The 26,274-nt window shown below is 41.5% G+C and overlaps 1 protein-coding gene and 1 long non-coding RNA gene across 11 annotated transcripts in view; one reads left to right on the forward strand and one right to left on the reverse strand.

Moving 5' to 3' along the window:
• The window catches only part of LOC128346068 (uncharacterized), a 31,886-nt gene extending 24,614 nt beyond the window's left edge, over positions 1-7,272 (forward strand). The window contains exons 2-3 of the long non-coding RNA XR_008316763.1: positions 204-456; positions 7,227-7,272. This is a non-coding gene — a long non-coding RNA (uncharacterized LOC128346068). The remainder of the gene's footprint in view (positions 1-203; positions 457-7,226) is intronic.
• Positions 1-26,274, reverse strand: part of SIPA1L2 (signal induced proliferation associated 1 like 2) — a 169,941-nt gene that overhangs the window by 9,373 nt on the left and 134,294 nt on the right. For 6 of the 10 annotated variants that reach the window (XM_053298822.1, XM_053298784.1, XM_053298844.1 and 3 more), the window contains 6 exons: positions 20,490-20,714; positions 16,854-17,001; positions 15,299-15,518; positions 13,906-14,037; positions 7,968-8,021; positions 6,957-7,080 (listed from right to left, as the gene is read on the reverse strand). In XM_053298822.1, the coding sequence (XP_053154797.1) occupies positions 6,957-7,080; positions 7,968-8,021; positions 13,906-14,037; positions 15,299-15,518; positions 16,854-17,001; positions 20,490-20,714 (903 nt within the window). The remainder of the gene's footprint in view (positions 1-6,956; positions 7,081-7,967; positions 8,022-13,905; positions 14,038-15,298; positions 15,519-16,853; positions 17,002-20,489; positions 20,715-26,274) is intronic. The other 4 variants (XM_053298837.1, XM_053298861.1, XM_053298828.1 and 1 more) reach the window with 3 other exon arrangements.

The raw sequence follows: 26,274 nt of genomic DNA on the forward strand, positions 1-26,274 counted from the left end.
GATCAGAAAGCTTTGAGTATCTTCTAACACTACAAAGTGCTCCTATGATCCCAATTACAAATATAGACTTATGTTGGCCAGAATGCACCCATGGGTGAGAATGCTTGTGCTGGTAAAGAATAATTTTTGTTGTTGTACATGTATGTCTACATTTTAGGTTTTATTCTTAAACACTTAATATCTCCTTTTTTCTTCCTGTTCAGATTTCTTCCAAAGCAGAAGGTTAAGCTAAACCTGAACTGAAATGAACTACTAAAAGATTTTTTTCAGTGAACTACAACTGAATCCAAGCCTAAAATCTACCATTTGCCTTGAATCAGAACCCCAGTTCAAAAGACGTTACTCAATAATCAAACACTCAGGAGATTATTTTGAGACATGGTCAGGGCTCCTATCTGTGTTTCCTTGGCACTAAAGTTCCTCCCTGTTGCCATTCTATCATTTATCCTAAACATGGTAAGTTAGTTTCTTTTTTGCTAAGTTAGTAAGGCTTCTTGAAAGGAAATATAGAGCTCAAAGGTGGTGGAGGTAGGGGAGATGTTTTCAAAAAGGGAATTAAGGTACTGAGATTGATTAGGAGAGGAAGAGAGCTCAGTTTGAAAGAGAGCGGGGGTGGGTGGGAAGGAGATGGTGTTGCCATTATAACCTGATAAAGTAATCACTTTGCCAGAGACCTCCATGGTGGCTGGATCTAAACCCGACTCCTAGATAAAAGGAGACTTTCCTTCCTGAGCAGAATCATTGCATATTGTTTACTTGACCATTTTTTAGGTTTGCAAGTTTCATGGTAAGGAAGCTAGAGAGAGAGCTGGTCTTGTGGTAGCAAGCATGACTTGTCCCCTTAGCTTAGCAGGGTCTGCCCTGGTTGCATATTAATGGCATACCTGATGTGTGAGCACAGTAAGATATTCCCCTCAGGGGATGGAGCCACTCTGGGAAGAGCAGAAGGTTTCAAGTTTTCTCCCTGGCTTCTCCAAGACAGGGCTGAGAGAGATTCCTGCCTGCAACTTGGAAAAACTGCTGCCAGTCTGTGAAGATAATACTGAGCTAGGTAAACCAATGGTCTGACTCAGTATATGGCAGTTTCCTATGTTTCTAGCTACTGAAAACAAAAAACCCAAAGCTTAGGGAACAATACAGTTCCTTAAATTTAATCCCCTTCTTCAGAACAATCACCATGGTACTCTGCTGTAGTAAAGGGGAAGGGAGCATAAAAAATAATATTAATGTCAGTTACTTTCTTACATACTTAAATCATTTAGGGTTTGATATCATTCTGCATGAAATGGGTCTAAATAAATTCAAAGTTTGAAGTGGAACTGAACCCAGGTTTTGACTCCCTGGTTCCAAGTTGTGGGGGAGACAGCATCTAATCCAATATGCAGTTTTGGTGTATTTGATCTCTGGCTGGTAAACAAAATGGTAAGTCTGTAAAGGAAGCATTTAGCCATAGCCCCAGAATTGTCTCAGGATTCAAATTTGGCATGTGACTTGAGTTGGACAGAAAAAGTCAAACCCAGCTGTCAATTTGCAAGTTCTTAGATCTGCCTCAGATATCCCAGAGCAGCATGTCTGCCACCAAATGTCAAAATTTCATAGATACCTAATTGTGGGAAGATGTGTGTGTGTGAAGTAGCAACTATGGACTTCAGGTAATTTCAATCATGCTAGTGAGCAATACAGTCCATAAAATGAAAAGTTCCTGTAGAACATTCAAGATTGCCTGAATGTGCGTAGGTGCTGCTTCAAATAAATAGCTTCCCATGCAGTTTCATGTCAATGTGGTTTGTAGTTGGGTTGGCAGCCAGACCACACCCAGCAATGTCTGAAGCAGGCCTCGGTAACCAGTACTGAAAAGAGTATTATAACTACTTTTAGCCTGCACAGGCTTCAACCAAGAAATTTAAATAGGTATTTATATATTTATATATTTAAGCGGTTATAATTGGCTACCTAATAATTCTAAAATACAGAATCTACTTGCAGCACATCTTAGGAAATACTTCTAAAAAGGATTCATGCAGCAGCCAGAGAAATGCAGTTGTCATGGCAAATTGAAAGGCAGGGAGGACTACTGAACAGTGATTTAATGAGCTAAATTAACATTGCATGCAAGCTTCCTCTGGTTTTCATTCCCCTAGGGCAACTGCAACCCAACAATCTTATTGTTTGCCATGTACTATCAAAATTGCTAGGGGCACTAAAGATGAAGCATTCAATTGGATAGTAAGCCCTCCCACCATTGGTGCCGTTAAATTTTCTCTCTTTCTTCCTACCAAGATCTGAACATAGGGTAACTGAAACATGCCTCTCCAATACCATATAATCTTTCTGCCCAAGCTATTATCTTATATTATCTCCAATAAACGTCGAGACTTTTAGGAGTGAAATGTGCTCAATGACAGAACCCCTATTAATGGAGATAATCAATCTGCAGATAGTACTCTAATTATGGGGAAGAGGGCAGGGGGACCTTAATGGAATCTTCAAAGCCTACAGGCTGATGCCCACTACTTTAGACCCTCCCACTAGCCTCCTCAACTCATACTCCGTGGTGTTCCTACCAGGCACTCTATGTTTATGCATACAGAATACAATGCATTACCAGAAAAATTAGGGCTGACTTAATGTACCAAGAGCAACAACTTCCTACGGCTGCTGAACTGCACTGAAATGGGAGAATAAGCAAGCATTTTCATGAGTTTTGTGGTTACTGGATCCAATGGGGTTCCAAGAAGTCTTGGAGGGATTTAGTGTTGGCTCTGCAGGTGATCCTGTTGATGCCCTGGTGGAAAACTGGAACAGCAAACTCACCAGGGCAGTCAGTAGACATTCTAGCTCCTAAGCATCCTCTCTGACCCGCTTCAAAATGGGTCCCTTGGTATACGGAAAAACTGTGGGGGCTGAAGCGGTGAGGTAGACGACTGGAGCGCAAGTGGAAGAAGACTTGACTCGAATCTGACAGATTACAACATAGAGCACATTTGAAGGTCTATGCTCTGGCAACACGGGCAGCAAAGAAGAGATTCTTTTCAGCCCATATTGCGTCCGCAAGTTCATGTCTAGCGGAGTTGTTCAAGGTTGTGAGAGGGCTAGTAAGTACCTCCTCTCTTGAATCAGAACTTGGAACCAACAATTACCTGCTGTGAGGTGATTAATGAGTTTTTGTGTGGATAAAATCTCTCCTATTTGGGCTGTCTTGAATTTAGACCCCACAATTACTGCAGTGTCTGAATCGGAGATGTCCAGCAACTCCTCTTTTGTGGACAGGTTTAATCACTTCCAGTTTGTGACTCATGAGGATGTGGACAAGCTGCTTGGAGCGGTGCAGCCCATCACCTCTTCTTTTGACCCTTGCCTGACATGGCTTATACTATCTGGCAGGGAAGTTGTTGTAGAAGGCCTGGTAGAGTTCATAAATGCTTCTCTGAGGGAGGGCAGGATGCCTCCTTGCCTCAAAAAGGTATTTATTAGACCTCTTTTGAAGAAGCCTGTGTTGGATCCCTCAGAGTTAAGCAACTATAGGCCTGTCTCCAACCTTCTATGGCTAGGCAAGTTAATTGAAAGGGTGGTGGCCTCCCAACCTCAGGCAGTCTTGGATGAAACTGATTATCTAGATGCATTTCAGACTGGCTTTCAAGGGGGCTATGGAGTAGAGACTGCTTTGGTCAGTCTGATGGAAGATCTCAGATTGGGAATTGACAGAGGAAGTGTGACTCTTGATCTTTTTGATCTCTCGGCGGCTTTCAATACTATCGACCATAGTATCCTTCTGGAGCGTCTGAAGGCGGTGTAAGTTGGAGGCACTGCTCTACAGTGGTTCCACTCCTACCTCTCTGGCAGATTCCAGATGGTGTCCCTTGAGGACTACTGTTCTTCAAAATCTGAAATTCAGTATGGTGTCCCTTAGGGCTCCATATTGGCTCCGATGTTGTTTAACATCTGGGAGAGATCATCAGGAGATCTGGTACTGGGTGTTATCAGTATGCTGATGACACCCAAATCGTTTTCTCCATATCAACATCATCAGGAGAAGGCATAATCTCCATAAATGCCTGTCTGGAGGTGGTGATGGGTTGGATGAGAGATAAACAGACTGAATCCAGATGAGGGAGGTACTTATTGTGTGGGTTTGGAACACATGAGACTATATTGACCTGCCAGTTCTGGACGGGGTCACACTTCCCCAGAATGAACAGGTACACAGTCTGGGGGTGCTTCTGGACACAAAGCTCTCCCTGGTGTCCCAGGTTGAGGCAGTGGCCATAGGTGCCTTTTATCAGCTTAATCTGATACGCATCAGTTTCTTGAGATAAATTACCTCAGAACAGTAGTACATCTGCTGGTCACCTCCAGACTTGACTACTGCAATGCACTCTATGTAGGGCTGCCTTTGTTCATAGTCTGGAGACTATAGTTGGTCGAGAATGTGGTAGCCAGATTGGTCTGGGGGTCATCTTGGAGGGACCATATCACTCCTGTCTATCAGATCTACACTGTGTGCCGATAGGTTTCCGGGCAAAATACAAGGTCTTGGTTATAACCTATAAAGCCCTAAACTGCTTGGGCCCTGGGTATTTAAGAGAACAGCTTCTTCGCTATGAACCACACAACCCATTGAGATAATCAGGAGAGATTCGTCTCCAGTTGCCACCGGCACGTCTCATGGCTACTCTGGGACGGGCCTTCTCCACTGCTGCCCCGAGGCTTTGGAACACGTTCCCTGCTGAAATAAAAGCCTCCACATCTCTTACAACTTTTAAAAAAGCAGTCAAGATGCATTTATTCACACAGGCTTTTAATTAGATACTGTTTTAATAGTTGATGATTTTTAATAGTTTTAATGTTTAACTAGTTGACCGGGCGCATAGCATCTGCACCCCTAGTTCTCCCTGGCTACCCCCCCTTCAGCCCCTTCTCCCTAACTCTTCCCCCAGGTTTCTCTAACCACCGCCCACCCTCTCGCTTCTCTCCCCACCCCTCCCCGCTTGTGGTTTCTGACCAGCTTGCTGGTCCGTTTGCTCCTGCTGCCGCTTCCTCACACTGGTGGTGCGCAGTGCCCGCCACGGCTGGTCCTGCCGCCGTCCGCCCACCCATCCGCCATTTCCCTGGGCAGCAGCTCAACAGTCTCATGAATCCTGCCGCGCGTGAGCTCCACTGCCCAGCCAATCTGGCGCCTCGGCTTCCCAGCCAATCCGCTGGGTTGCCGGGACGCATCCCCACAGAGGCACGTCAACGGGGATTAATAATATAGATATTTTATTTTGTTGTAATGTTTTAACCTTTTTATTTGTTGTTTTTATTATTTTGTTGTAAACTGCACAGAGACTTGAATTTTGGATGGTATACAAATATGTTTGTTTGTTTATATAACTAGCATACATACATGCATTCTGGGTTGGAACCCGTGCTCTTGCCCCATCCTTAGTAATTCTCAAAAGGATTTTTCAGTAATTTGTTCTTGGATATCATATCCCCCCATCCTAGACTTCAAAACGTAAGATACCAGCTGGGCCTAAGCATTCTTCTGCAGAAGTTGTTCTGATCTTTCCCAAGCAGTACCAAAAAGGCAGAATCTAGCCACCTCCAAGAGGTTTCTAATGGTTCATTTGAGTTCAATTCCCCTCAACGCTCTCCTAGTTTCAAGAATGTGCTCAGCTTTGGGGCAAGGGTTATTTTTGGTCCTCGGCTATAAAGATAAGCACATTTAAGGTATAGCTAGTGATGCTGTTCCACTTGGTTGAAAAATTCCCCCATGCAGGTCAGACTCTAAGGCAGCCGAGATTGTTGGAATGAAGCAGGAGACCCTGTTTAACCAAATAAAGTGCATGATGGGATAGGAGGGCAGCAATGAGCTAGCTAGACACACACCCTACCTGGCGCCATACTATAGGTGGATCCAGATAAGCAACCTAACTAAGCAAAGCAGAGCTGGAGACCAGACTTCCCTCTTCCTCCAGGCACAGAGCAGATAAACAGTGGAGGTTAAGAGGTCCGTGAAAGCAGGCCTAAAATATATAGTTAGGGGTGCCATATTATGCCCCCATAGCCTTCTAAAAACTAAGAGAGCAGTTGCAAAAAGGTAAGAAGGAAAGACTCCCTGTAATATGAGCACTGCCTGAAGATATTCTAATCCCACTCATTGCACTGAGGCAGATTTTTCTATTTCTAAAACACCAGGAGCATAACAGCATCTATGGTCACCATATCTTCTATAAGACAGTTCTGCTAGATGCATTATTATGTCATAATGAGATAGTCACCTTTAAATAACTATCCCTTGAATAAAAGAAAGAAATGCATTTAAATGTAAATATAAATTTTACAGTATTGAGAGCTACTTTAGATGTATCCAAGGCTTCTGTGCACTCAAAGCAGGAATCCAGATACTGTATCTTGGAATTGAAGGCCCCCAAACCATATCAGAAGTTGATTTTAAACACTCGCCTGAGTTTCAGACATGGTCTGAGGCTGGCTCAGATGCCATGCAGAATCAAGGCCAAACTTTGACTTTGTGTTATGTTCCTGAGCCTTGGGAACATTCACTCCCAGCTTTCCTCTCCATGCAATTTCAAACCTCGGTGTTGTGATTTATTTTTGCAACTTTGGATACAACAAGGCAGGATTGGATATCATGATCACATCAGTCAGATTGCTTCTTTCTAGCCACAGTCAGAAGTAGAATTCTTCAGAGCCTCGAGGAGGGAGTGTGTGCTTCCAAGGACTGGAGATGTCACACAGAGCCAAGGTTTAATCTAGGCTCTATATGACATTTGAACCAGCCTACTGAGGCACATGATGCTGTTTGAGAAACACATAACCCAAATCCCCTCTAGGAATGCAGAGCTAGTTGCACGATTTGCTGAATTGTGCTTTAGGTGTAAAAAGTCAGAAAGCTAACAGTAAGGACAGCACTACATTTGAGGGTTGTGGGAAGCATCATCTGACTTACATACCCAGTCGTATCAATGAAGTCTTTTCCATTTGTTGGATTTGCACCCAAAGGCAAGTTTTGATTATTCTCCAAATCTTGCACATGCTGCATGTCATTTAGGGTGCAAAAAGATGCTACCCTTTGATCTGGAAAGGCAAATAAAAATATGGATCAGAAAAGTACGTAACACTGATTAAAAAGTAGGATATGTTTTTATCTGGATTGAATTACAGTCAAGGAAGAAAGTGTCTGTATCATAGATTTTTAAAAGTTATTATTATTTCTCTCCTAGCCATCTGGATTTCCAGCAAACTGCCTGAAAGCAAATGTGCTATAGCCTCAGTTTATATCAAACTGGTATCAAGGTAAGATAGATTTGTTTCCCCTAAGTTTTGCTGAAATGTATAGAAAATCTGAGGCAGGCACTTGATGGCGAGAGAAATAATTAAAAGCCTTGGAATCCAGTATAGCAATGCACATTTATTGCACAACAATACTTGAATATATTGCATAAGCCATTGGTGACCTGCAGGCTTAAAGACCAATAGGCTAGTTCTACCAGAAGTTTGTCATAGGTTTATCAGTTTTAGGCACAGAAAATAAGAAGCTTCCTTTTAGGATTTTCAGGTAGCAACTTATTTGCCTAGGACTCACAGAATACATGCTTAACTTGTTTGAGAACCGAGATTTCTCATTGAAAGACATGCAGTGTGGCAGACAAAATATACCCAGCACTAAAGAAACAAGTATGCCACACAAATTCATGTAGAATGTGAGTACATCACATTTTGAGCTTTTTCCATGCAGAAGGTTTATTCTATAACAAGAGAGACCATTTGTTTATGTGTAGATGGAAATTAACTCGATTTCTCAAGAGCCCACAGACATCTATTGATCATGGCCATATCATGCCTTCCCCTCTCATCTCTCAAAGGCCCGAAGCTTGCATATAATCATGCAAACGTGCAAACATATAAAAGCATAAAGGTAGGCTAAAAAAATTAAGATCCAACAGTCAACCCCAGACCATCACCTAGAAACGAAGTGTGATGACAGATTGGCCCAAGTTCTTCGTCAGAGTCATAATCTGAAATAAGATTTAGAATGTTCCTATGAACAACAGAGTCCACCAAACTAACTCTGGAATAATGAAGCTGCTGTTCTTATAAGACACAAAATTTGTGGAGTATTACTCCATACCACTCATGCTAGCTCTTACTGTGGGACCTTTGTTAGCCTTCTCAAAGCAGTATTTTTCACCTTCTACCCACCACAATTAATCTCCCAACTATGTATTTTTCTTACTGAAAATGTAATGAAAAGAAAGCCACTACAATAAATTGTAAGACTTGTAAAATGAACAAGCTGAGATGCTATAAAAGACTGGATTATCGTCTTTAGCAGTAACAATTACTTTAGTTAGTGTAAAATTATGTTGGATTCCCAATGTGTTATATATAAAGAGCAGCAAGCATCTGTTATATGTATTCCTTTTTGTAGTTTGTGATCTTCCTCTGTTTTTGAGTGGCAAGTTCATATCTGCTGTTACAACAAGAAAATATTTTACACTTCAGTGGCATCACAGGACCAGAGTGAATTATGGCAGTATAGCAGTATCAAGGAAACTAAAAAATAAGTTTACTCATTCCAGGTGATAATATATTCAGAGTACAGAAAAGATCCTGCAAGCATATGCACTAAAAGAAGGAATGGGACAGTCATAACAGAGCAGATTGATACCTAGTTATCCTTTTCAGATTTATGCTTTAAGCATTGTCTACAATTTTTCATCAACCCATGATGAAAAAGAATAGGGAGAGTTAACAATAGTCCATATAATACATGTTTATTTCAATGATAGACTAATATATTCCTTGTACATCCCACACGCCCAATTTCCTAGCAAGATATGCAAGTATTAGCTTTTGGTGCATCTACTGAAGCTAAAACACAGGGTTATGCAAAAATTCAGAGGCCAAACTGGATCAAAATCTAATTGGACACTATTTGGACTTATTCGATCTGAATTGCCAACTGGCTAGGGTCGAATCAAATCAAATCAGAGCCAGATTAGATTTGGAATCAATTTGGCCTCACCACCCTCCCCATGCTCCCCAACCTCTACATTTACCAGGCAGGCAAGAGCATAGTCTCTTTAAAACATTCTTTCTTCCAGCAGAATAACTGAGACTGTGTCACATTTAAAAAGACCTCAAGGGTTTTTTTCTTCTTCCTCCCTGCATGGAAGTCCTGTGCAATGGCTACACCCAAAAGAGACTACAGAACCCAGAAGATTTTGTGCTTTTCACAGGAGTAAATGCAGGGAGGAAAAGGTGGGGGAGGGATTCTAAAGGAAGTCATTTAAAAAGTAAAGTGGCCACAGTCACTGCTTTCTTGCCACTATGAGAAAAAATTAAAGATATAATGCTTTTGCCTTGTCTGGTAAAGACAGGGACTAGGAGAGTGTGGGTTTGTGTTCCAGGCCAGGTGGTGGCAATGGTGGCTGAGACTTCCATTTCAATTCAAAGAGACCCTTCAAATCAGTCCAAACCAGACCATTCTCTGAAGTGCAGAGTTGAACTGGAGTCCCCTTAAAGCCTCAAGGTGGGCTTCGAATCAAATTGGGACTGCTTTGCACAGTTGGACAAAGTTAATGCAAGAACTAGATAAAATGTATTCTAGTTTTTACACCAGCTAACATTACAATTAAGGCCCAGAATATTTCACAAAATGTTTATACTGCCTTCCGGTATACCAAGGTAGTGTACAAAATAGAAATATTAAAATAAAAACACAAACCAGTAATGACCACAACAATAAATAGTGGCAATTCAAGCATCAAGAAAGGTAGCAGCATTTAGAAATACTAAAGTAATTCAGAGTAGCTAAAGCTAATTCGATGAATAAAAGCCGTAAGATGATATTAAAAGGCCTGGGAGACTACAAAAAGTGCTGCTTGATGCCTAAAAGAAAGTAGCAAAGGTTCCAGGAAAGCCTTTCTAGGGAAAGAATTCTGGAAACAGAATGCCACAGATTAAAAAGGTCCCTTCTCCAGTAGTCATCCATTTCAGTTCCAAACATAGGTCACACAAAAGAGGTCACTGGCCAATCAACATAGTGTAGAGATAGATTGATATGGAAGTGAGCATTCCTTTAAGTATTAGGCCCCGAGCTGTATGCGGCTTTCCAGATAAGTACCAGCACTCTGAATTGGGCTCAGAAACAGACTGGCAAACAAAGAAGTTCTTTTAACACAGTTATGACATTACCAGCGCATGGTCCCAGGAACAAGCATTAGCTGCAGCATTCTAGAGTAACCAAAGTTTCTAAACTGTTTTCAGTGGCAGCCCACATATAACACATTGTAGCAGACTGGGCAGCAGATTGCCAGAGCATGGATAACTATGACAAGACTATCCCCAGATAGTAGTGGCAAGACTATCTCTGTCCAGGAGAGAATACAGTTGGTGCACCAAAGATGCATTGTGTCACAGGACACAGTTGTGCTTCCGGTGACTATGTACCCTGCCAATCTGTGAACCTGATCCTTCAGGGGCAGTGCACCATCACCCAGAACTGGTTGAACCCCATCTCCCTGGACAGAATAACTATCCTATCTAGCCACAGTTTGAGATCCAGAAATCAAAAAGCAACACTTGCTTCCATATCAACCTGCCCATACACGGCTATCAGCTGATGCCTTACTTTGAGTATCCGCACCACCAGAATTGAGGCAGGTACTAACTGGGGAAGAAGGGGCAGGATAACAATAGAAACAAACAAACAATTACAGTTGAAACTCGGAAAATTAGAATATTGTGCAAAAGTCCATTAATTTCAGTAATGCAAATTAAAAGGTGAAACTGATATATGAGACAGACGCATTACATGCAAAGCGAGAGAAGTCAAGCCTTAATTTGTTATAATTGTGATGATCATGGCGTACAGCTCATGAAAACCCCAAATCCACAATCTCAGAAAATTAGAATATTACATGGAACCAAGAAGACAAGGATTGAAGAATAGAACAATATCGGACCTCTGAAAAGTATAAGCATGCATATGTATTCAGTACTTGTTTGGGCCCCTTTTGCAGCAATTACTGCCTCAATGCGGCGTGGCATGGATGCTATCAGCCTGTGGCACTGATGAAGTATTATGGAAGACCAGGATGCTTCATTAGCGGCCTTCAGCAATTCTGCATTGTTTGGTCTCATGTCTCTCATCCTTCTCTTGGCAATGCCCCATAGATTCTCTATGCGGTAAGGTCAGGCGAGTTTGCTGGCCAATCAAGCACAGTATACTGTATACTTTTCAGAGGTCCAATATTGTTCTTTTCTTCAATCCTTGTCTTCTTGGTTCCATGTAATATTCTAATTTTCTGAGATTGTGGATTTGGGGTTCTCATGAGCTGTATGCCATGATCATCACAATTATAACAAATTAAGGCTTGACTTATCTCGCTTTGCATGTAATGCGTCTGTCTCATATATCAGTTTCACCTTTTAATTTGCATTACTGAAATTAATGAACTTTTGCACGATATTCTAATTTTCCGAGTTTCACCTGTATGCTCCAAATGCATTAACTCTTAGAACTGGGCTTTCTGTATTTTTCAATAATATACAGCTGTTGGCTCTTCTGAAGTTTTAAAAAGCCTCTTTAGAATCTATTTCAGATGCCATGACCATTCAATACAGGGTTCAAGTCATACAATGCAACAGAATCCAGAAAATAAATATTTATTTATATTTATTTATTTATCATATTTTTATACCGCCTGATATATAAATCTCTAGGCAGTGTACAAAATTTGAAACAATATTCGTGCTGGTCAAAGAGCGAAATAAAGACTATGACCATGACTGTGACACAATATTTAAAATTCAAGACAATTAAAACAGTTAATATCCAAGCTAGAACTCAGCTTCATTATCTCCAGTGACTTTTTAGAGAAGTCTATTCATTCTTCATGTACAACTTCCTTAGACTATAATTGTAAACAGACAGTTACATTAAAACCAGTGGGACTTCAACACACACATTGTGACATGGAGTGACTGAATGTTCATTGTGTTTTAAATTCCATGGCTTTAGTTATGAAATTGTAACAATGAAAGATAACAGCTGAGGTATGTCTAAGCCTTAGACTCTAAGGTAACAGTATAGTATATCCAAGAAGAAGTACAGTACTCATGCTTGTATTGCTGTGAAACCCTCGCCCTCCAATGTTTCATATATAAAGGCATTATCTGAAATGTGTAGGATTTGCAGTTTTGCATTACCACTCACATTCTCTCCCTAATTTAATACCTATAGAAATTTGAGCATATGATGCTTTGCACCCAAGGCCAAAGCTTGGTTTGTTTTCTCTCATTTTGAAATATAATACAATACTCTATTTTTGTACCAATATTAGGCTAGTTAAGAATTTTACTATTAGCAAGGAATAATGAAAAAAGCTGATGTGTGCAATCAGGGTGGATCAAGTACAGGAAAACTTTTATATTCACGGGGGTTCTGTTCTGTGCGACAACTGCAGATACAGAATCCGCAAATATCGATGTATTGGGGCAATGGGGATTGGGGGACTGGGATCCCGGAGGCAGCAGAAGTACCTTTTAAAACTGCCACTGTGTGGCAGGGATTGCTCCGGAAGCAGCAGCGGGTGCTCAGAGAGGCCCAAAATGGGATGCAGAGTGCCCACGTGGTCAGCTGGAAGAGAGCTTGGGAGGGAGAAGGAGTCCCTGCTACTGCCTCCACCATCCCTGAAGCCATCCCTGCTATATAGGGGTGGTTTTAAAAAGTACCTCTGCCACCACCCTGACCCATGGATACACGAGTTGCACGGGGTATTGTTTGTGTGTATGCTGAGATCAGGTGCCTATTCTCCAACCGTGGATATGTGAAACCACGAGTGTTGAACCCAAAGATAATGAGGTTTGCCTGTAATTCCTCTGCAATTACCATGGGTAGTGAAACCACGAATATTGGGCCATTGAAATCTATGTAATTGTGGGGGTTAAGTTCCTGGAGGTCCAAAAAACATTCAAAAAGCTGTGAAAAAGGAGCAGAAAATGAAAAGTAAAGTGCCCTACCGTGCTCCACAGGCCTCCAGCAATGCCCCCCAGAATTTTCGGGGTTTTTTTTTTTTTTTTTAATGGAAAATGGCCCCCACACTTCAAATGGCAGCCAGAAATGACCTCCGAGGTCATTTCTGTCCACTCCCCAAACTGTGGATTTAACCCTTTCCCCACCATTTTCTCCAGCATATGCCAATGTCAGGTATCAGTTCCCCAGCCGTGGATATGTGAAACCAGCAGTGAAACTGCTGGATCTGCTGGTAATGAGGTTTTGCTGCCTGTACTCAAAAACTATTTAAAAGCTGGCTTCCAAATGAATTCCTAATGTGATTTAAAATTATGAGACTATGGCTTGGTCCAGACACAACACAAAACCAGCTAAAACATAATTCTGTATTACGTTGGAATCTGAAGCTGCCCATAAACCATAATTTGTTTGAGGCCAACAAACTGGGGTCTGAAATCATGGTTTGAAGTTGCTTTCCAAATCATAGTGTGCTAATTGTGGTTTTGCATTATGCCTGAATTCACAGACTACTGAAAAAACCACACTTAGGGCCATTGCTACATCTCAAGAAGCTGCTGTACCATGGAGACAGGAACAAAGCAAAGAATAGATGGGAAACAGAAGCAGACAAGGAGCTCTAAACCATGGTTTGCCTGCCGTATGACCAGAAGCTCAAACCATGATGATTAATTAACAGATGACCATGATATTATGTCTGAATTCATCCTATGAGCAGCTACTTATTTCATCATGCTGCTTTGGGATACTGATAATATAAAATTAATATCTTTCTTTTACTGAAAATACTATATTAATTGGCACTGAATTATAATTTGGATGAGCTATATTTAATGCAAAAGTTACACAGATTCTTTTATTACCTTCAAATGCTTGTGCAGCATCTACCAAGTTAGACCAGTCTAATCCTGTGGCTGTGTCTGGAAGGGGCATCAGGCCAGGGTCATTGAATCTTGACTTATCAGATAAGGACCCATCCGAGAACCAAAACTCATCTAAGTTTAAAAAAAAAGTTGTCTTTAAGATAGTATATTTTAATGTGTCAGAAAAGAAATAAAATTTAAAACTGTGGATGTTAAGTAACTGTCATTACTAGTTCAGATCTAGAGGCATGTACAAACTGCAGTGGACCATCAAATGCTGCTAGGTATATCTAGATGCCCAGCTGATGGTTACTGCTGACAATTTTGGGCACTTGTTTGGAAGGTTGGAGAGCCTTAATCTTAGCCCCCACCCTGGTAATCAGAGTTAATTATTGTTTTCACATTAACCTTTGGCCAGTTCAGATGGTACTTTTCCAGCCCATGTGATTACAAGGGGGACACAGGTGTGTGCCCATTATGGTATTTCGTAAACATTCTGACACCCTATCTTGGCACACCCCTTTATTTATTTAATTTTTATACTGCCCTATCCAAGGGCTGCTTACTGCATATGCATAATAGTGTGCGGATCTTCTGAACCACCCCTCTACAAATGCTCCAAATACTAGTGTGTGTAGAGCAGCAATTCAGACTATCTGCCCACCCCACAGGATAAAGGCATGCTCCAGGAGAGCATTGGGACATCCACAAAAGACATCACAATGGGGACACTCTTGGCATGTGTCTTTTTAATCACATGGGCTGGTTTGGGAGGGTGAAAGTATCTTTTGAACTGGCCCCTTCTATTTGATATTCCTAAGCTCTATGGTTATGTGTTCAAAAGGTATGTTGTGGAATTGTGTGCTCCCTCCCCTATGTACTATTTCTCTTTGCCCTTTCCCCCCGATGACATCAACCACTGATTAATGCTAAGTAGCCTAAATCATTTTTTGCAACTCAGCTGCAAATCTGGGTTTTAAATGCTATTGGATTCCGTAATGGGAATCCATTTTATTGTTAACCATGATTAAGTTCATTATCTCATCTTTTTCTTTGCATCTCATTTCTAGTTAGAAAAAGACACACCACACAATTATCATAAATAACAAAGTTGCTTTGGGCCTGGTGACACTGATATGAGAAGTTACCTCATTAATCACCTGTCCCAAAGAATGTGAACACTGATCAATAAATTACATATAAGCACAGTTCCCTGCAAGTGATTTTTTCTTTTGTTTTTCTTTATTGGGATTTTGTATAATTTTGTTTCTGTATTCTGATCAACAATTGAAATATACGATTCAGCCTTTATAACCATATGAAAAGCATCCAGTATGTCTCCTTTCGATTGCAAATTAATTGAAGATCAGAGGCTATTTAAACACACACTTACGTCGTAGGTTTCCCATACCAGTGGTTAAGCTTGTTCTAGGAGGTAAGGTACTGTGATATGGTGGTGTAGTGCTGAACAAAATATCATTTGGCAAAGCCTGGTCTAGCATTGAACTTCGCGAGCTAGCATATGATGATCCTCTCCGATTGCTACATATGCTCTCATCAGAGAGTGTGCGATAGAGTGTCCTCCTTGGAGATAGGTTGCCATAAAATGAAAACTGAAAATGTTAGAAAAAGTAAATTAGTAAGTAAATCTGAACAATTCTCATATTATGGTTACACTAATAGTTTGCATAGGGATTTGGCTATAAGGATATCCTATACTTAGGGTATAAACTTAAGCTGTAGTAGATTAGCATCAGTTTATCATCTTTGCACTTGTAACAGAAGATCAACAGTATCAATAAAGTTTACTGGCATTTTAGTAAACACAAAGGAAATTGGGAGCACCGACTAAGAGTCAAAGTGTTTTAATCATATCTGAATATGAGCTTTCATGGGCGTCAACCCACTTCATCAGATCCAAAGCAGGAACTGGTTGAAATGTAGCAGAAAGCCTGGTTAAAAGCATTCTAAAGTCCTTTAAGAGACCGCAATATACACAAAGTGGAATCCTTGTAGTGTGGCAACTATCTGTGGCAACTTGTAGTGTGGCAACTTGTAGTGTGGCAATTATCTGTGGCAACATTCATAAGCTATCAATATATTACCTTGATTTAGTTGTAACTATATTTTAATATCTTGCCATTCCAAGTAGTCAGATGTACATGGAGTACAGACTTAAAGCAAATTGATAATATGGATCAAACCAATGCAGGCTCTCTATTGACCACAGTTTGAAAGCAGGTCTGGTTTTTATTTAAGTCAAGAAAATCCAAGAATACTGCACTTATCAGTATTAAATTTTCACACAAAGCTATAGTTGATGCTCTTATTAAGCAGAGATTTCAGAATTTGAGATACTGTACTCGCACTTTAGCGAATACACCAAAAGTTCAACTTCTGTTTACAATACAGATTATCTGAACATTTCTCAGGAATTATACTGCTGTAGAGTGAAAATGCAGTATTCCTCAGTAAACTAAACAATTTGCTAAATTTCTAGAGTAGCTCAAATACACTATGCCATATTCAAGTATGGTTTTGAAGCCCAGGTTTTGGAATTAGGAAGTAATTGAAACTTTAAGCTGCTTAAAGTGCAGAACTTTCAAGATGAAATTTTTAGTTTAGTATCTTATTGAATATAATCACACTAAGCTTCATACACATTTCTGAGGATGCTTATGATTATTATTTAAAAATATTTTTACCCTGCTTTTCTCTAAAAAGAACAAAAGCAGTTACAGAATTAAAATTGCCAAGATAACAAAGAAAAACTTATAAATCAAAGCAGCATAAAGTATTACCTGAACTACTACCCAAATTCCCTTCTTCACTTATTAAGTTTTTATACTTTTTATAACTCATGTCAGCCAAACATAGCAACACCAATGAATTGTTCTGTCATAATTGCCTTTGATAAGCATACACCCACCCACACCCACACCTCTAACCTTTCTCCTGCCTTCATCCACAGAGATGCTGTCTGGCAACATCAGCTTCAGAAACTCTTCTTTTGACAAGATTCGCTGGCTTTCAGAAACTGTACTTACAGAGTCCTGAAGCCGACTGGAAGATAGGCCATGAACATCATTATAAACTCTGCAGAAACAATTGGTTGTTTAGCAATAGCTAGCATCTTTACAATACTTCATTTAAAATGTCTTTATGGATATTTATTTCCATAGCGCTGTGTTACATTCTCCTTAAACCTTAAACTTTTTGAAGTTTATAAATTTAGTTTCAGAGGCTGACATTCTGACTCCATTACTTCCATTGAGTAATATAGTCAGGATATCAGACAGGATTATTTTAAATTATTTATCTAAAATATTTATATGCCATCTTTCACTTAGAGATACCCAAGGTTATTAAATACATTATTAAAAATAATAAAACAAAAACAAACACTCAGTACTATACAGAGGCGTATCCAGGGAAAATAGCGCCTAGGGCAAACACTGATATTGCGCCCCCTGTCCAAACATCTGACACCCATCTTTCAGATAACTTTACCATAATATCAGCTGAAAAATACAAGTCAGGCTCATTAATCTTTTAATATTTCATAAACTATTTAGCAGTGGACGTAGCCAGACCAAAAAATGCTGAAAAATTACAAATTTCAGTATGCTGGGGCTCATGAAATACCCAAATACTATGTGGAGATGTACTTGGACAACTAAACAGAAGTGCCTGTCTAATTCTCTACTATGCGTTGTAGCATCACTATTACATCAGTTTTAAAAATAAATGGAGAATTTGACTTTTCCAAGATACTCTGTAAATAATTAAAGGATATGCAGAGTAAACTGTGTCACTGCTTGGAATATATTCTAGCATTTCAGAAAGACAGTTAAAATGAGAGAAAGAGAGCAAGAATCTCACAGTGGGCCTTAATACTAAGGATTTCACACTGATTCAAAGACAAACTCACCATTAATAGCCATATTTTTAAGCCATCACATTTAACTCACTTATCACAAGAAGCAAAGTAAGAGCAAATGATTACAATCCTAGCTCATAAGCTTCAACTCAGTATTCACAAGCCCTGATTCTCTATACATAGTGCCAATCTGAATATGTGTACAGTGACACACACACACACACACACACACACACACATATATATATATAAATAAATAAAAAAATTTTTACCTGTAGCCCCTTCGGGGGGGGCTTCCTAAAGGGCATGGGGGGTGTCTGCAAAAGTTCCCTCTTCCCCCGCTAGCCTCCAGGGCCTCACAGGGACCATTTAAGAATGTGCGGTGGCCATTTTCAAAAATATTTTTTTAAAAAAATGGCCGCTGAAAATAAAATGGCTGCTGTGCATGCTCAAATGGCCTCTGCAAGGCCTGGCATGGCCTAGGGCCTCACAGAGGCCGTTTGAGCATGCACAGCGGCCAGTTTGCTTTCAGTGGCCATTTAAATTTTTTTAAAAAAATTTTTAAATGGCGCCCCCTTCAAGTGGCGCCCGGGGCACGTGCCCTGCCTGCCCCACCATAGATACGCCCCTGGTACTATAAACAGTCTATAATGACCAGTAATAATTTTTAAAAGGCAATATTGCTACTAATTTATTAATAGCAACAGTATCCAACACAGAAGTCCAGGAAGACCAAAAACATCAACAACTGAAACACACTTAAAAATTGGTTTCCAATACACAGAGATAACACTTCACATGATTCTTTCATGTTCAAAACTGCATCTCCATTATCTTATTCTCAAACATATTTGTCAAGCTTACAACTTGGATTTACAATTTCATTAAATCCAAGTATCAAAATAAGTAGGGATATGCACAAACTGTTTGACGTAGAACTGCTTTGTATCAAACTGGGCTGGTTTGGTGGTGCGATCGTGTACCAAACCGGGGACAGTTTGGTCCATGATCAAACCAGACCAAGCCTGGTTTGATGCGAACCAATTCTACGTCAAGGGGGAACAGCAAGCAAGATTGTTAAAGTCTCTTACCCAGCTCCCCGCCTCCCCTATCCCCAGCCAAATCACTGGCCAGATTGCTCTTAAAACACAGGCCACCTGTGTTTTAGCATGTGCAGGAGCCACACAAATGGCCTCCACGCATCCATGGAGATGTGCGGAGGCCACAACTGCACCACTGCTGTGCGGGCAGCCTGTGTTTTAAGAGCAAACTGGCCAGTGATTCAGCTGGAGATGGGGGTGGCGAGCAGGGAGCCAGATAAGAGACTTTTCACTCTCTCTAGCTGCTCCCCTGCCCCTTTATTTGTAAAGGGGAATCCTCACTGGATCCTCCTTTACAAGTATTGCCACCTGAACCGGTTCAATTGAACGGAATGGACCAGCCAGTCAGTATCAATGATCTGGTTTAGTGCAACATGGTTCTTTTCGAATTGACTTGAATTTGAACTAAACTGCTTTTTTTTTTAATGCACACCCCTAAAAATAAGAAAAAGTACACCGATTGCCTGAATAGAGACTATGATCTTAATGTGGCCACACCTCAGGGCAGTGAGTACAGGCACCCTGCCCCAACCATGGACATCACCCCATCAGCCTGCTACCATTTTTCCGGCCCCATCTCTGCTGGCCCTACCCATTGCCAGTCCTGTCCTGCTCTTCACCCTTAACAGTCCAACGTTCCAGGGCATCTGCTGCCCTCTGGCCTGCACCGCTGTTTGCTGTTGCAGGCAAGGCAACAGGCATGCAGTGATAGTTTTGCCCACTGCCCTCTCAGCCCAGCACCAGCTTGCTCCCCAGCAGCAAACTTGTCCACTTTGTTGTATCCATTTTGAGAGGATACAAGCAGGTAAGTCTGGTGTTGGAGAGAGAGTGGGAGAAAGATAGAAAGCAAGCTGGTGCTGAAGTGGTGACAATGTGGAGATGTTAGAAGGCAAAACTGCTAATGTAGGCCTTGGCAGTGGGCATCCAGCAGCAAGCAGTGGAACAGGCCAGAAGGTGAAGCCAGTGAGATGAAAGAGGGTGGCATTGAGGCAGGGGAATGTCAGTGCACACTCTGGACCCGAGGGGGGTGCTAACAGGGCAGCAGCAGCAGCATGCTCCAGCCTAGGGCACCATGTTGCATTCACTTCAAATGATGAAAAGGCACTGAGCCATTGCCGTCAGTCAAAATCCTCAACTTGTACATATAATTGAACCCAATCCATTTAAAGAAGCTATGAAGGTCTAGGACTAACTTTTAACTAACATACTGATCTCATGCAATAAAATTTGAACTAGAAGGCCCCACATACAGTACTTGAATTAAAGGGGAGCAAAGGTGGTCTGGCCCACTTCTGTGATGGCTCCCTTAGCTGCTGTTTTCAGAAGGCTATAAAGCAACTATGATTTGGCTAAAATAGGAGAAGAGATGAGACAGTGGAGCTTGGAGATTTCATTAAAGGCCCTCCTATCTCCCCGCTATATTTAGAGCACTATCCATATGCAGTTGACCTGCTTCTTCCTACCTGCTTCTTCCCAGCTTTTCGATTTATTATCCAGCTTCCATTCCCCCACTGCCCCCAGCTTTAAAGTTCCCTCCCTCTCTAATCACAAAAACCTTATTTACCCAATATGAACAAACAAGGAACAAATAACAAACCCCTTACTCTTGGCATTCAGAAGCCTCAGATTCCTCAGGTGTAGGGCTGTCCTCTGATTTTTTCCAGCCAATGACATATTTACTTATTGCTCCTTGTCGAGGGTAGCATTTTGCTATTGAGCTGGAGATCTGTTGATTGCTGTTTTGTGACACTATATATACTTTGGAGGTATCTAAAGATCCACTGCTTTTAGGACCATGGCCAGAAGGACTGCCTGAATGATGTGACCCACTAGAAAGGGAAAGACACAAAATAAAATATGAAGTTGATACCTTAGGACAACAGGAAAACATTAGCTTCAAAAAATACCCAAGGTGTTTTCACAGGGCACAAGGGAACAATATTAATACAATTTACTTACCAAATACAGAGTGCACACACTCCAGCCAATGTCTTAAGTCTTGGCTTCAATGGAAGAGATTTATGCCAGGAAACTGAACTATTACAATTTTTAGTTCAGTTCCAGTTCAAACACTGGCCCACTTGGTCCACAGAATTAGAAGGCAGAGATCTTTGCCCTCACAGAGTGGTTGCTGTGGAGCTCAAATGCTTGCTCTACAGCCCAGTGCACACAGAGAGGGAGTGATTTTTGCTGCTCTCCCTCTCTCCAAAAGTGCTATTTGGCTGCCAGAAATATGTCCGAGGGTTGATAGCCCTCAGGAGAAAAAAATGTTAACTATTCAATTGAGAGTTGATTAATGAACCATTTATTTTGATCTTGTCACCACTTTTTCTCTTTAAGGGTTTGGTTCAGGTTAAAGGCAACCAGGAGCTTTTAGGTTTGGGTTCAAATTCTGACTCACTTTTTAAAAAGAGAGAGAGAAAACCCTCTCTTAACTGGTTTTTGGGTTTGCATCCCAGTTCTCTTTGATTTCCTGATTTAAGCAGGAAACCTGAAGTCAATGATGGAGCAAAGTCATCTGGGGATTTGAAATTAGGCGTCACCAATATACTGATGAGCCACCTAATGGCACAGTGGGGAAATGCTTGCCTAACTAGCAGAAGGTTGCCAGTTCAAATCCCCGCTGGGAAGTGATATAGGAAGATGATGAAAGGCACCGTCTCATACTGCGCAGGAGGAGGCAATGGTAAATCCCTCCTGTCTTCTACCAAAGACAACCACAGGGCTCCGTGGGCACCAGGAGTCAAAACTGACTTGACGGCACTTTTTACTTTACTTTTTTTAAAAAAGTAATTTTTATTGAGAAGTAAACCAAAGAAGACAAAGACAAATCACTATAAAGACAATACAAAACAAATCATTTTTTGTAATGAAAAACCTCATTTTTCTAATTAATTACAGAAGAAAAGAAAAAAATATCTAAAACAAGATAGAGCAAAAGAAATTCAGACTCTTAAAATTTACACTACTTTTAATATACTGATCACAACCAGCTCACTTTCTTTTTTACGTCTGATTTAGGTGAGACAGTGCTAAGCTGGAGTCTGGGTTCAGTAACAGACTGGTTGCATTCCTCCTGAAGGATCAGTTTTGCAGTCTGGAAGAGCTAGTGGTTTCAGCTTTGTCACTAGATGCCTAAATGGCATCTGTGGCATACTGTGTCTTTTACCAGTTGTTCAGAATATAGCCACTAGGCTGATAACTGGGACCGGATGCAGGGATCATCTGGTGGCACAGTGGTAAAACTGCCGCCCTGTAACCAGAAGGTTACAAGTTCAATCCTGACCAGGGGCTCAAGGTTGACTCAGCCTTCCATCCTTCCGAGGTCAGTAAAATGAGTACCCAGAATGTTGGGGGGGCAATATGCTAAAACTCATTGTAAACCGCTTAGAGAGCTCCAGCTACAGAGCGGTATATAAATGTAAGTGCTATTGCTATTGCTATATCTTGCTAGTGTTGAAACAGCTGCACTGGCTCCTGGTCAGCTATTGGTTTCATCCATTGCATTTTTTATTTGCAGTTCTCTCATGCTGTATGAGTATTTTGCTATTGTCATATGTTTTTATTGTTTTGCATTTTGATTTTAAATCTTTGTAAGCCACCCTCAGAGCACTTCATATCATAAAATCATATCATAATATTAAATACAATAAAAATGGTACTTCACAGTGCATTACTCTAGCTAGATTGTATTTAAATTTAAGCACAAATCTTGCTATAGAATGTAAAGCATATACAATATTACATATATCTTGCCTTCCTTCACAGAACTCAGTACATATGTATGGTTGTATGTGCTCTCTCTGTCCGATTTTCCATACATTTATCCATCTTTTGCCATAAGAGTATGATACATGGATAACTGAGTTGCCACTTTTCAGAAATCAACAGGCACACACTAGAGATGTTCAGAACGTTGCGATATTGGAAAACCTCAAAACCATTTCAAGTGTTCTGAACTCAGAACAGAACAACTTTTAAGAAGAGGGCCTGTTCCGAGCTCGGGATAACCCTGTTCTGAGTCAGAATGTTCCGACCATTCCAGCTGCCATTTTGTATTCCAAAGTGGCGCTCTTTCTGGCCTCTGCAGCACCACCATGCAAATGGCTATTCCACATGCATAGAGGACAGAAAGAGAAATATTTTGGAATACAAAATGGTGCTTAGTACAGTCCAGCAGAATGGGGTCATTGCATTGGAACAAGTGGCTTGGCTGGTTGTTCCGATAGAATGTTTTGCACATTATGCATTCTGTTCTGAACTCAGAATGAAATGCAAATTGCATTTTGTGCACTCCCATAGAACACCCATATGGGATTCCTTCACTTCTAAGGGATTTATTCTATTATTCATTTTGAAGAAGTTTACTTTCTCATTTCTGTGCCATCTTCTGCAGCTTGGTAAAATGAATATGATGTACAGAGACCAAATAAATCCCCTTAGCATAAACCCTAAAACAAGGGGTTTTGCTTGCCCATCTGATTTGCTTTCCAGTTTCTTATATTTTGGAAAAATTATAAATAAAGCAATTTTCCTCTTTTAAAAAATCCAAAGGCAGGCTAAAATCGCAGGCATGCTTTCTAAAGGACTGATTTTGCTCTAAACAAGGCTTGAGTTGCAATTCACTACCATCTGAAACCAGAAGTTCTCGTGCACACACAATTACGTGCAGCATTCCTTTCAGGGGCTTGGATTAAAAAAAAGATGTTCTTGCATGACTAAAAGGCAGTTCTACTCACATAGGTTATTCCCCGATTTCCATTCATTCATCCCCTTCTACTGAGGCCCCCCAACACCATTCCATGACCCACTGGAAGGTGCAGGGGGTTGCAGAAGAGAGAACCAGAAAATCTTCTTGAGAAGTTCTGCTCATATGCCTTTGGATCCAAGCAAATGATGGCAAGCCCTATTGTGTACATGGAGCATTTCGCATTGAACTGAACATGATACTCTTTAAAAAGTGTCCCATTAAGTCAATTTCTACTCCTGGCGACCACAGACCGCTGTGGTTTTCTTTGGCAGAATACAGGAGAGGTTTACCATTGCCTCCTCCCATGCAGTATGAGATGATGCTTTTCAGCATCTTCCTATATCACTGCTGCCCAATATAGGTGGTTCTCATAGTCTGGGAAACATACCAGCAGGGATTCGAAATGGCAACCTTCTGCTTGTTAGTCAAGCATTTCCCTGCTGCACCATTTACTTATGTATAATTCTGTAGAATTTTATGGATAACAGCTTGTGTAAGCAATCTTCTCATAAAAGGTCCACATAAAATAGGTCTTGCACACCCACCATATACTCTGGATTATTTTATTCATCATTTGTATCAGCTATCTTTGTGTATCTTTGTATGAGAGGAGAGCTGGTATTGTGGTAGCAAGCATGACTTGTCCACTTAGCTACGCAGGGTCTACCCTGGTTGCATATGAATGAGAGACTAGAAGTGTGAGCACAGTAAGATATTCCCCTCAGGGGATGGAGCCGCTGCTCTGAGAACAGCAGAAGGTTTCAAGTTCTCTCCCTGGCTTCTCCAAGACAGGGCTGAGAGAGACTCCTGCCTGCAACCTTGGAGAATCCACTGCCAGTCTGTGAAGACAATACCAAGCTAGACAGACCAATGGTCTCACTCAGTATATGGCAGTTTCCTATGTGTCTGCTACAAGGGCATGGGGCATAGGTGCAGTTTTGCCAGCACTTATTCATGGCCATGGCTGGAATTGGCAGCTGCCACATGAGGACACTTTAGGCTTGTCTTGTACATACTTTGTATATGTTGGGAAAGAGAAAACCACAGCATCTTTCTAGAGCTAACACTACATAATGCTGCTTCATCATATCTTCACACAATAATACAAACTTAAGTTAACACACAGAAAAGCCTGTACTCATTACTATATGACACAAGTTAAACAGTTATGCGTGAATTATTGGCAAGATGATCCAAAACATTTTTGCAGGTAACATATGCAATGTAACTTCTAACAGGTTTCACAACCCAGCAAGAAAAGTAGAAATGTTTATTTTTCAGCACTCTGCCACAAGGCAGGACTGTCTACTCATCCGTATTCACAGATTAAACCATGGCATTTTGACTGCATTGCTGAACAAGCAGAAACCAGATATACTGTAAAACAAGTCCAGAGTATTCAAGCGAAGGGGGCAGTGGTGTAGCTCTAACTGAACAAGTGGGGGACAAATGTCCCACTGAGCAGGGGGCTGGCTGGACAGACAACAGTCCTCTCTTCTCTCTCCCCCTCCCAACTCACTGGCATGCTGCTGGCTACTCTGAGCGCTCTCAGGTGGGGGTGGGGAGTGTCAGGCAGCCCTCCCGATTAATCTGTTCCTCTTGACAGGCTGACCATCATGGCTTTAAAGTTCTTCTACTATAAATATATAACGGAGAGAGGCCAAAAAGGCAGGGCCCCCATCTTTACTTTTTGTCTCAAACCGCTGCCATTTGCAGGGCAAGATCCCACGCCTCCGCCTCTCTCTGCCTGCCACTCGGGCTCTTGTGAAGTCTGCTGCTCCCTTCCCCTGCAGCTGCTATGCCTTTCCCCATCTCCTCTTCCCACCCATCCCCTCCGCCTCTCCCCACCAGCCACTCAGGTTCTTGTGAAGTAGGGAATCGTCTCCCTCTGAGTCCCGATTACTGCCACTGCCATGTGGGATAGGCAGCAGCGAATGGAACACGGAGGGAAATGATTCCCTCCTTCACCAGAGCCCAAGCGGAGAGAGGCAGAGGCATGGGCTCTTGGCAAGATCCTCTGCCTCTCCTGTCCACTTCTTGGGTTCTTGTGAATGAGGGAATCGTCACCCTCCGAATACCGCTTACTGCCACCCCCGCCATGTGGGCTTGAGCAGTGGGAGGGGACAGGCGGAGGGGGTGGGTGGAAAGAGGCAATGAGGAAAGGCGGAGAGGAGCAGCAGCCGCAGAGGAAGTGAATGGCAGTTAGGACTCATTACGCAGAAGGCCTGAGGGGGTGTATGCATGCAGCTGAACACCTTAGAGAGAACAGTGGTCCCAAGGCCCACTCCAAACTTGTTATGGCCTTGCAAGCGAGCCAAGCTACATGGTCTTAAGCAGTTACATGGAATATATAAATTAGGTCTGCAGGAAGCTTCAGAAAATTCTGAGACCCCTCCAGATCCCTTTTACCTCCATGAAGTGGGTGTGGGGGAGAGAAACATTCCTCTTATATGGTGTCAGGCCTTTCTAGGGCTCTGGCAAGTAAATCAAGTGGGGCCTTAGAAATATCCTCATTCCATGCCCCAAGGACTTCTGGGGAAATTGCAGGACTTTCTGGGAAAGTGTGTCCATCTCTGGGCTTTCTAATGGAGAAAGCCCAAGACTCAGGGAAGGCTACAGTATTGTGTCTCTTCATCTTT

Source organism: Hemicordylus capensis, chromosome 1, assembly GCF_027244095.1.
Source record: "Hemicordylus capensis ecotype Gifberg chromosome 1, rHemCap1.1.pri, whole genome shotgun sequence".
Classification (NCBI taxonomy): domain Eukaryota; kingdom Metazoa; phylum Chordata; class Lepidosauria; order Squamata; family Cordylidae; genus Hemicordylus; species Hemicordylus capensis.